We start from the raw sequence: 12,920 nt of genomic DNA, 5'->3' as shown, positions 1-12,920 counted from the left end.
ATATATATATATATAGTATGTATACAAATTTAATGACCTGACACAGTTAATGATTTATGGACTTCACAGAAAGCACAAGACTAATCAAAAACAAACAAAAAAAAACACCTAAGGGGTTTATAAAAAACATTGTTTTGTATCTGTCTCACACACTAACACACACACAAACACACAAACCGTCCATTTTACTTTCAGAGCGTGACGAGTGTGTGAGTGGTCAGAGCTTATGTGATGAGAACGCCATCTGCACTAACACCATCCACGGCCACCTGTGCACCTGCAAGCCAGGATTCATGGGTAACGGCACCATCTGTACAGGTAGAGTACTTAATCTTCATGCACACACACACACACACACACACACACACACACACACACACACACACGCACACACACAACCACGCACACACACACACACACACACACACACACACACACACACACACACACACATACAAAAACAGCAGCAGCAGCAGTAGCAACAGCAGCAGCAGCAGCTTGGAGATGATGAGAATTGATTTTGATTTTGCCTTCTGCTTCTAACCTTCCTGACCTGCCTTCCTTTCCCACAGCATCTCTCATGCTCCAAGCTGATTGGAGGAGCTGATTCGGGTTTTTGTCAGCTCTGCGAAGCAATCGTTTCACCCGACTGCTGCTATTAGCTCAAGGGACAGCTTTCTGTTTTTTTTTCTGAACCTGGTGGCGATTGCAGGTGATGCGTTTGTGCGCTGCATCCCAATGTTCCCCTCGGCTGCCGTCTTCAGGCCTTTGCTGTTTTAGTGGGTCATGTGGAGTTTATTAGATGACACCGTGAAATTTTATTGGACATGTCTGTGGACTGCAGGTGAACAACAATCAGGCATTGTGATCCCAGGCAAAAGCGCAGTCAAATAGCACTTGATGTTGGAAAGTGCAATCTGGAGCAGCAAGAGATTTGTAGTTCAGGGTACAATTGAAGGATTATACTACAACAGTCTGTCTAAAAAAATATAAATAAATAAATATAAACTATAATAGTCTGACTAGGTTTTTGCTAATTAACATTGGTGGCAATTATTAAATCAAAATGATGATGTAAGGAATTAATCTCGCTTGATCCCACTGGTGATAAAGCTTAGCCTGGAATGGGGCGTTAGCTAAGAATGTGAAAAAAACAAAAACCTCTACGAAAACAGGGCAAGTTGCTCACTTGTTTGACGTGGAGTGTTGCAAACATCTCAGTCAGATGGTATAGCATGTCATCAGCAGGAGCAGCACATTCCTACAAGCCAACACAGCGCTCTCGGTTAAGTTTGTGGAGCCAAATGAGTTTGCCCCCGTCGTGTAATTATACCAAGCAGATTGAATGCTAGTGAGCTAATGTTAATAGCTAAAACCTCTTCAGCAGAAGCAATACAATGTCACAGTCAAAACCAAATCATTGTGTGAGTCAGACACTGTATTTGTGAGACACAGGCAGATCCAAGAAAAGGGAAAAAATGGAAATGTTATACACATATCTAACTCAAATTTAAAAAATATATATAACTGACAACACAAAATCAAAACCAGACTGGGTCTTCAAGCAAAAGTTGAAAATAAAATTTTAGGCGGAAACAGGAATGCACTACCAAAGAAACTGGCAGCTCAGCTCAGGAACTGGTAGCTCAGATGTTGGACCTCTGATTGAAAGGTTGTGATTCAAATCCCAGCAGGTCCAAACTGCCACTCCCGGGCTCTTGAGAAAGGCCTTTAACCCTCCGCTGCTCAGTTAAAACGAAAAGTTGCAAGTTCGTCTGGATAAAGGTGTCTGCCAAATGTTGTCAATATAAATATAATATAATATATCCAGCAGATAAATGTATAAGTACTTTACTCAAGACAGGGAGAGGAGGCTTTACCATTAACAAACATTACAGCAAGAAACTAAAAAATAGGGTAACTATACTATAAATCTATAAATAAACTCAAGGGAATGAGGCAATAATACTGTGGCCAGCAGGCAACACTCAAAATAACAAGTCGAGAAGCTTGACAGCTAGGAAGCTATTGTGCATTGATTACTAGCATGTAACATTAAATATAGAAATCTAAGTTATGTCAAATTACTGTTTGGGTGTTTGTCTAAACATGTAGCTTTCATACTTATATTTTATCTAAAGTGTTCTTCTAAAATTCAAGCCATTTTGGGTTAAAATTCTTTTGAATTTTATCACCATAAGCAAAGAGCTAGTCAACAAACATGTATTAGCCAATTCCAGGAGCTGTCAGTGTGTCTTAATGTCAAATTTTACTACGATTTTAGCAGCAGTGCAACACAACATAACCCAATCTCAACACACACTGGAGTTTAGCATAGACTGTAAAAAAAATCCAAGATATATAAGTTCAATATATTTCTTTGCACAATTTTATATAATTTTTTTCCTTTATACGTTCTTAAGTGCATATTGCTTTCTAACAGTCAAGCAAGACATGAATGACAAGACCTGTCTATCAGAAAGCTGAAGAGCATTATTACAGAAGGAAATGTATGGATTTGGTGCGTAGTGTTGAGCGTGATTATGTGGAAGTGCTCTCCCTGTGCTGTGTGTAGACATGTGTAGTTCTCTGAACAGGATGTGAAGGTGGGTTAAAGAGGAAACAATGCAATTTTCTCAGTATGTTGAGACGTGGGATTGGGAGCCAGACTACTGTAATTACCTGCCCCCTCTCTCTTTCTCGTTCTCTGTATAAGGCATCTTGCAGTCCCTTACGTCTTCCTGAAAAGTGGTTATGATGATTCTAGTGAGTAATTACTAATAAAATTCAAAGCCATTTGAATATCTGAACAACAATTTTGGCATTATTACAGTGGATAGCTGTGCAGTATATATATATATATATATATATATATATATATATATATATATATATATATATATATATATATATATATATACAGATGCTACAGGTGTTGTATTGTATACTGGTGAATCTCTGCTGTTAGTTAGTGCACATATGCCTTTTGTTGTTAAATGTTATGCGATGAACGGGAGGCGAAAGCCGCGCTTGGCGGCGCGGAACGTGGGATGACCAGCAAAATCATAAAATGAACACCGGCAGGATCGGGGGGAATCCGCGATGCGCTTTGGGAAGAAAAGCGCAGCCGTTGAGAAAGTGCCGGTTGGGAAGGCACGTACCAGGATACGCATGCGTGATAACAACGACCGCCGTGAACCAACATATACCAACAATAACGGACAGTGAGAGTGTGGAAGTTTAAATAGGAGCAATGTGTAAAATGTACTGTAAATAAAAACAGAATGCAATGATTTGCATATTGCATAAACCCATTTTTTAATTTTAATTTTTCAACTTGTAATATATACCATTTTAAAAGAAAAATAAGGTAATTTTAAATTTGATGGCTGCAACACATCTCAAAAAAGTTGGGACAGGGCAACACAAGTCTGGAAGTGTTATTAAAATTAAACATTTGGAGAACATTTTGCAACTAATGAGGTTAATTGACAACAGGTCAGTAAGATAATTGGGTATAAACAGTGTATCTTAGAGAGGCACTAAAGATGGGCAGAGCATTACTAATCTGTAAAAGACTGTGTCTACAAATTGTGGAAGAACTGCATACTGCATCTATTACAATAGCATGACTTAGTAGAAGAGTCCAGGTGCTGAACTGGCCAGACTGCAGTCTTGACCTTTCACCATTTGAGAACATTTGCCTATTATGAAATGAAAAATACAACAAAGGACAATCAGAACTGCAGCTAGAATCCTGTATTAGACTCTTTTGGGACAACATTCCTTTCCCAAAACTTCAGCAACTGGTCTTCTCAGTTGTATATGGACAGAAGATGTGATGCAGTGTAAACATGACCCTGTCCCAACTTTTTTGAGACCTGTTTTGCAGCTACCAAATTCAAAATTACAGTGAAACCCCGTTGTACGAGCAACCTATAGTACGAGCAAACGGAGATACGAGCAAACTCGCTCGCAAAATTTTACCCTGTTTCACAAGCAAATTTCAAAGGCACGAGCAAACCCACGCTGCCGGTTCCCCGTTTTCAGCGGAGGGTCGCATCAGTCGCTTAGTTGATGACGTATCACTCGGTCGCTCTCGTTGTTCAATGCAGCAAAAACGTAACTGTGGCAGCGGGGGCGTGGCTGAGCGGCAGTTTGTGAATGGAGGGCGGGTCCGGGAGCAGATAGGCAGGGGATTGCTTTACCTTGAAGTTAATGTGACCTAATGATTGTTCTCTCTTTTTAAGTGATCGGAGGGTGCATTTAAGGAGGAGAGCGTGTGTGCGTGCGTGCGTGCGTGCGCGCGTGCGTGTGTGTGTGCGCGTCAGAGACGTGCTGCGTGGGGCACTAAGTAGACCGACACAAAAAAATAAAAAATAAAAGTGGCTCCCGTATTCATACGCTCTCCCACAGTAACTTTTTTTAGTTTTATATTTTTATTTCACTAGAAATCTTGAAAAATGTCTCCCCAGAAAATCAGTGATGGTGCTGTGAAAACGAAAGTAAATAGAATTACCATGGAAACCGAGAAGGTTACGAGCATGGAGCACGTCTCACACTCGCAATCAAACACTACCACATGAGTAAGTGTTAAATTATGTTTATATTACAGTCATTTGCGGTGTATTTGTTTGTTAAAATAGGCTACAAATACTTTTTAAGTGCAGAAATAAGCGATCGGATGAGATCTCAGAACGGATTAAATCACTTTTACATTCATTCCTATGGGGAAAATCAGTTCGAACATACGAGCAAATGGACCTACGAGCAATTTTCAAGGACGAATTATGCTCCTACAACGGGGTTCCACTGTACCTTATTTTTTTCCATATATTTTTATATATTCCCTGGTTAAACATGTTTTTTTGTTTGTTAGTTATATTATGAATAAAAAATGGATTCATTAGATTTTCAAATCATTGCATTCTTATTTTATTTACATTTTACAAGCTTCCCAACTTTTTTGGAATTGGGGTTGTAGTTATAATGAATAACTACTCTGTTATGAATTGCACAGAAGTATTCGTTTATACTTAATTCAAATTTGGATATGAACAGATAAAAAGAATGAGAAAAAATATCATTTTTGTGAGACCTGGAAGGGTGATTATTATCACCTATACTTACACATAAATGTCTAGTTTGGAGAGTGTGCAATGCAGTGAATTACATCAGCTGTCATTTCTTAGAAAGGTTCATTCTGTAGCTCTGGAGAAAAAACTAATATTATACAGACTAGAGCAGCATATTAGGAAGATCACAGATAATGTCGTTTTGTGTACGGTATAAGATTGTAAGGAGAGAAAATGTATTAGACTCCTATTTACTGTCACTCTCTTGTTGCTTTTGAAAAGCACACAGTGGTCATTATAAACTTCTTTTAGTGAAGCCAAAATGTTGAATGAAGCCACTGATGGGTGTGCGTTGGTGGTTGATGAATTATTTTACATCAGAGTTGTTTCCGAAGAGTTCCACAAAACCATATAATTCAAAGTAAAAAAATATGTCAGGAAACCTTGTTAAGGCATATTTACCATATTTTACATTTTGAGCTGTTTGTGCATGCTCTTCTTGGGTTTTCTTCAGAGTTGTCTGGTTTTCTCCCACCTACTCGAAACATGCCAACACGTGGCATCTGCTAGATTATTGTATGTTTCCCCTCACACCAAGGCAGATGTTTCTCTACATATCTCCAGAGTGAAGTCAGAATGTTTGATTGCCACTGTGAATTATGCACTGGTAGTTGATAATCATCCGTCGGGCCCCTGGTGGTCTAGTGGTTAGGATGTGGCGCTCTCACCGCTCAGGGAACCAACCCCTTAGTGCCGGTCCCAAGCCCGGATAAATGGTGAGGGTTGTGTTTGGAAGGGCATCCAGTGTAAAAACATGTGCCAAATCAAACATGCGGAGGATCCGCTGTGGCGACCCCTAATGGAAGAAGCCGAAAGAAAGAGGAGTTGATAATCATCCGTCAGTCGGGACACAGCTGGATGTGTTGCATTTCCACACCTAATAAACATGTCACAGTCTTCCACATTCCAATGAATTTCACACACAACAGAAATAAACTTGTACAGCTAATTAATAAGGGACACAAAAATAATTCAAGATAAAAACCATAAAATGGGTGCTTCTTCTTCTTCTTCTTCTTCTTCTTCTTCTTCTTCTTCTTCTTCTTCTTCTTCGGCTGCTCCCATTAGGGGTCGCCACAGCGGATCATCCGTCTCCATACCACCCTGTCCTCTACATCTGCCTCTTTCACACCAACTACCTGCATGTCTTCCCTTACCACATCCATGAACCTCCTTCTTGGCCTTCCTCTTTTCCTTCTACCTGGTGGCTCCATCCTCAGCATTCTCCTACCAATATAATTCATGTCCCTCCTCTGCACATGTCCAAACCATCTCAATCTCACCTCCCTCACCTTGTCACCAAAACATCCTACATGCGCTGTCCCTCTAATAAACTCATTTCTAATCTTATCCATCCTCGTCACTCCCAACGAAAACCTCAACATCTTCAGCTCTGCTACCTCCAGCTCCACCTCCTGCCTTTTACTCAATGCCACTGTCTCTAAACCATACAACATCGCAGGTCTCACCACAGTCCTATAAACTTTCCTTTCAATTTTGCAGATACCCTACTATCACAAATCACTCCTGTCACTCTTCTCCACCCACTCCACCCTGCCTGCACTCTTTTCTTCACTTCTAACACACTCTCCATTACTTTGCACTGTTGACCCCAGGTACCTGAATTCCTCCACCTTCCAAGCTCTTCTCCTGCAACCGCACCACTCCACTGCCCTCCCTCTCATTCACACACATGTATTCTGTCTTACTCCTACTGAGTTTCATTCCCCTTCTCTCCAGCGCATATCTCCACCTCTCCAGGCTCTTCTCAACCTGCTCCCTACTCTCACAACAAATCACAATATCATCCGCAAACATCATAGTCCAGGAGACTCCTGTCTGACCTCGTCCGTCAACCTGTCCATCACCACTGCAAACAGGAAAGGGCTCAGGGCCGATCCTTGATGCAGTCCAACCTTCACCCTAAACCAGTCTGTCATACCTACTGCACACTTCACTGCCGTCACACTGTCCTCATACATGTCCTGCACCACCCTCACATACTGCTCTGACACACCTGACTTCCTCATACAATACCACAACTCCTCTCTTGGCACCCTGTCGACGCCTTCTCTAAATCCACAAATACACAATGCAATTCCTTCTGTCCTTCTCTATACTTCTCCATCAACATTCTCAAAGCAAATAAGGCATCTGTGGTGCTCTTCCTCGGCATGAAACCATACTGTTGCTCACAGATGGTCACCTCTTCTCTCAGCCTGGCTTCCACTACTCTTTCCCATAACTTCATGGTGTGACTGATCAACTTAATACCCCTGTAGTTACTGCAGGTCTGCACATCTCCTTTATGCTTAAAGATCGGTACCAGCACACTTCTTCTCCATTCCTCAGGCATCTTCTCACCTTCCAAAATCCTGTTAAACAATCTGGTCAAAACCCACTGCCATCTCTCCTAAACATCTCCACGCTTCTACCGGTATGTCATCTGGTCCAACCGACTTTCCACTCTTCATCCTCTTAATCGCTGCTCTCACTTCCTCCTTACTAATCCTATCTACATCCTGCTTCACCAACTCCACATCATCCAACCTTCTCTCTCTGATTTTCCTCATTCATCAGCTGCTCAAAATACTCCTCCACCTTCTCAACACACTCTCCTCACTAGTCAACACATTTCCTCTCCATCCTTTACTGCTCTAACTTGCAGTACATCCTTTCCAGCTCGGTCCCTCTGCCTGGCCAATCGGTACAAATCCTTTTCTCCTTCCTTAGTGTCCAACCTCTCATACAGCTCCTCATATGCCTTTTCCTTGGCTTTCGCCACATCCCTTTCAACCTGCTGCCGCATCTCCTTGTACTCCTGCCTACTTTTCTCATCACTCTGTCTATCCCACTTCTGTTTTGCCAACCTCTTTCTCCTTATGCTCTCCTGCACTTCCTCATTCCACCACCACGTCTCCTTGTCTTCCTTTCTATTTCCAGATGTCACACCAAGTACTTTTCTAGCTGCCTCCTCATCACTCCTGCAGTAGTTGCCCAATCATCCAACACCTCCTTAACACCACTGAGCCTCTCTCTGACCTCTTCCCTGAACCTCACACTACACTCTTCCTCCTTCAGTTTCCACCATCTTATTCTTCTTTCAGTCCTCACTCTCCTCCTCTTCTTCGCCTCCAAAACCATCCTACAGACCACCATCCTATGCTGTCTAGCTACACTGTCCCCTGCCAACACCTTACAGTCGCCAATCTCCTTCAGGTTGCATCTCCTGCATAGCACATAGTCCACCTGTGTGCACCTTCCTCCACTCTTATACGTCACCCTATGATCCTCCTTCTTCTTAAAATAAGTGTTCACCACTGCCATTTCCATCCTTTTAGCAAAATCTACCACCATCTGCCCTTCCACATTCCTCTCCTTAAAACCATACCTACCCATCACCTCCTCATCACCTCTGTTCCCTTCACCTACATGCCCATTAAAGTCCAAAACCATAAAATGGGTGCAATGTCAAAAAAAATACTTTAAAAAAAAATTTTTTTTTAAGTATTTAAAAAAAAAAAAAAAATCTTAAAGAAATATACCACACACCTTGCCTCCAACTTTAAGAAGCCTATATATGTATTAATAATAAATGCAACCCCTCTGTGCAGATGAGTGCTGACCTTCAGAGCCTTTCTCACACCTCTGTATGGTAGGAAATGAACCAGAGTTTACACCTCAAATATAATCGGCAATGACCTTTTTCACACTGCTGAGTCACGTTCCCAATCATGTTGTCCTCAATTTCTAAATGTCGATAAACTATTTTGGTTGTTGGCTGTGTTTTTTACAATATTTCCTCAGAATGACATGCAGGCTTTTTTGGCGATCTGCACCATCTGATTAGAGAATCGTGTGTGGTACTGAATTTTTCCTGTAGAACTGATCCATTCATTCTACACAAACCACAGTGTTCTGAAGCCATATTGTAAATATCGAAATTGGTTCATGGGTTTAAATGCGCAAGTCCTAAATTCTTACTAGGAACAAAAAAATCAAAGCCTTTGGAGAGCTACTGTTAAGAGCCTGAATGTGAATTTTGCAATCCATGACAGGTTTCAGTCCTTAATAAATGTCTCAAGGCTTTCCAGCAGGAGTGAAATTTGTACTGTATGTGTATGTGCGTGTGTGTCTACATGTACAACTAGTATAAATAATTTTATTATTTGTACAGAGGAAGAAAAAAACTGGGAGTACACATTCTAACAGCGTTCACTGCACATAATTTCTACAGTTTTGCCTGGTACCATTGCCATGGAGACACCGCTGTCAATCATTTTTTCGGTGTGACACACGCATAGCAATTTTTTGGAACAGTTTATATATTGTTATTACTTCTTAAAAATGAAACTGAATATATAATACATACAAAGCTTAAAGGAAATACAGAGAGAGACAGAGAAAGAGAGAGAGAGAGAGAGAGAGAGAGAGAGAGAAAGAAAAAAAAGATAGAAAGAAAGAAAGTAAGAAAGAAAGAAAGAAAGAAGAAAGAAAGAAAGAATGACACCTGGTGTGTAAATAAGTAGCATCAGCATCCACGCCTGAAACGATCATCCTTAAGAAGAACAGCTAATCTCACTGCTGACTGATCACCACAAATGAAGAGAAAGTGTGCGTGTGTATTACAACTGAAGTGACACTCTTGTCCTCTCTTTATTCTTCTAAAACTGTAGTACACAAGTGCATGAGAAACACTGAAATCATCTATTTACTGCTTAATGTGATTGTGATGATGGCAGCATGACACACTTTATGTCCACTGCCTGTAATTTCCCAGAGGATTTTTTTCCCAGAGTTTTATTCAACCCAATTAGGACTGATACAGGCATGATACAACAAGCTCTATCCCCTGACAAGCCACATGTATTTGTGTGTACTTGTGTGAGAAATAGAGAAAGATTGACATTTGCATTCAGGTGAAGAAATTGTTGGAATTTTAAAATCTAATAACTTGCCATTATAAGGCACTCAGCTGTAAATGCTCCCATGTGGATGTGTTAAATGAGTGAAACTCTGCTGCTCTGAAGATCATGGTAATTACACTGACTGAGTTATTGAGTCATGCTACTCTCTGCCCGGTGGCCATTTTTATTTATTTATTTAGTTTTATTTTTAAAGACCCAGTGGAAAGGAAACCTCAAAAATCCCAAGAACCCAGAAATTTCTTATGGAACTGACTTCACCATACAATACATACAACATGTGATCTACTAATTGTGTCTCTCGAACAGTAATCAAGACCTAATATATTTTATGATGATGTATAAGAGTGGAGGAAGGTGCACACAGGTGGACTATGTTCTATGTAGTAGATGCAACCTGAAAGAGATTGGGGACTGTAAGGTGTTGGCAGGGGACAGTGTAGCTAGACAGGATTGGATGGTGGTATGTAGGATGGCGTTGGAGGTAAAAAAGATGAGAAGGAGAGTGAAAACTAAAAGAAGAATAAGATGGTGGAAACTGAAAAAGGAAAACTGTAGTGTGAGATTTAGGGACGAGGTCAGACAAGGGCTCGGTGGTGGTAAAGAGGTGCTGGATGATTGGGCAACTACTGCAGAAGTGTTAAGGGAGACAGCTAGAAAGGTTCTTGATGTGACATCTGGAAAGAAAAAGAAAGACAAAGAGACGTGGTGGTGGTGAAATGAGGAAATGCAGAAAAGCATAAGGAGAACGAGGTTGGCAAAACAGAATTGGGATCGGCAGAGAGATGAGAAAAGCAGGCAGGAGTAGAAGGAGATGCGGAAGGATGTGAAGAGGGAGGAAGCGTGGAAATGTTTAAGAGAGATGGCAGTGGACAAGATTGTTAACAAGATTCTGGAAGGTGAGAGGATGCCTGAGGAATGAAAGTCAAGTCAAGTCATTTGTCATTTCAATCATATATAGCTGACTCCGTACACATTAAAATAAAACAACGTTCCTCCTGAACCCTGGTGTTACATTTACAACATAAAGCTACATAACAAAAAACACAGAGCTGAGGACTAGTAAGTGTCCTCGCCACATAAAGTGCATTGTGTGCAACCTGGTGCAAACAGTGCAAGACAGACAGTGCAAGACAACACAAGAAAGTGCAAGACAACACAAGACAGTGTAGGACAAATACACAAAACACAAAATAGTGCCGCCAGTGAGAAGGAACAGAGAATGGAAAAGGAATATGCTGGTACTGATCCTTAAGAATAAGGAAGATGTTCAAATCTGCAGTAACTACAGGGGAATAAAGTTGATCAGTTACACTATGAAGTTATAGAAAAGAGTAGTGGAAGCCAGGCTGAGAGAAAAGGTGACCATCTATGAGCAACAGTATGCCAAGGAAGAGCACTATGGATGCAATATTTGCTTTGAGGATGTTGGTGGAGAAGTATAGAGAGGCTAGAAGGAGTTGCATTGTGTGTTTGTGGATTTAGAGAAGCGTATGACAGGGTGCAGAGAGAGGAGTTATGGTATTGTATGAGGAAGTTGAAGTAGGAAAAGAGAAGAACCAAGAAGGAGGTATATGGATGTGGTGAGGGAACACATGCAGGTAGTTGGTTTGAAAGAGGCAGATGTAGAGGAAAGGGTAGTGTGGAGCCAGATAATCCGCTGTGGCGACCCCTAATGGGAGCAGCCACAAGGAGAAGAAGAAGAATTAATATATTTTATGATTTTAGATGAAAACATCAGTGAATGAGCATATTTTGCAGCTATGTTTTTTTTATTTGTTCTTGTTGTGTTTGTAGCTAATGTACATACAGCTCTGATTATGAATTGACTACAGAGAGCTGGAGAAAGCAGCTGTGAGCCTGCAGAGATTGGAATTGTGGAGTGACAGGTAATTTACAAAACAGACTGATGCCACCCAGGAAATCCGTTATCTCTGACTTTAAATCAGATTTTAGTTTGTGCCCTTTCAGCTGAGACTTTGCCTGTAATGAGTTTACACACAAACACTACAGAGACCCCAGGAGTGTCTTCATCTTATTAGAGTAGCACAATATAGTTTAGCCTAGAGTGTCGTCAGTGATATGTGAGTTTATGAGTGTGTGTTTGTGATTGGTTATTTTAAGCCCATTTTATTTCCATATCTATACATTTCGGCTGTTATAGGTAATGTTTTTTTTTCCACGCCTAGAATACAGCAGAAGCAATCACAAACATTTTGCACTTTTTTCTATTCGATAAGCATTTATGGGAATTTTCCACTCATAGCTCATTTTGTTAAAACATGGCTTAACACAGACACATGGCTAAACACAAAAAACTAATCCATTGTGCCTCATTTCCTGCGCAAAACATCCAAAGCACAAAACTGGAAATAACAAGACATAGGAAATATGAAGCATGGAGAGAAGACAAATGAGAGACACAGAGCACACTGAGACCTAGATACTAGTGCTAATAACATGGCAATATGTCCAGTGGCAGGCCATCAGGGCCAGTAAGGGCTTCTCTGCTGGCCTAAACTCTATCAGAATCACTTACTTGTGTTTCAATATATTTGTGTTTATAAATTTATATTAAATTATTACCAATAGTCTATTCTCTTAATTTCATAGTGTTTCACTCGGGTGTACTGCTACAAGGAATTTTTGGGTTGAGTTTCTACCCAATCAGGTTTCAGCCGTCACATCACGTGTTGCCGGGATCACTGTTATCTGTCTAGGTTAAGCCATCACTGTGAACATTGCAGGTGTTGCATACAGTAGCTTAGAATCCATTCCATCCATCCATTGTTTAAGGCAGATGCTTTAATCAGATTGCAATTTTGCCACAGCAAGTCCCCCTATAAGGATTCTAACCACA

General features: G+C 40.8%; 1 protein-coding gene across 2 annotated transcripts in view; it reads left to right on the top strand.

The window, feature by feature from the left end:
* LOC124391167 (protein kinase C-binding protein NELL1-like) overlaps nt 1–12,920 on the top strand; it is a 263,303-nt gene that overhangs the window by 189,725 nt on the left and 60,658 nt on the right. For both annotated transcript variants that reach the window (XM_046857567.1, XM_046857566.1), the window contains exon 14: nt 196–318. In XM_046857567.1, coding sequence (XP_046713523.1) covers nt 196–318 — 123 coding nt within the window. The remainder of the gene's footprint in view (nt 1–195; nt 319–12,920) is intronic.

The sequence above is a fragment of the Silurus meridionalis genome, chromosome 9 (assembly GCF_014805685.1).
Source record: "Silurus meridionalis isolate SWU-2019-XX chromosome 9, ASM1480568v1, whole genome shotgun sequence".
Taxonomy (NCBI): Eukaryota; Metazoa; Chordata; class Actinopteri; order Siluriformes; family Siluridae; genus Silurus; species Silurus meridionalis.
This window is presented reverse-complemented; position numbering and strand designations above follow the sequence as displayed.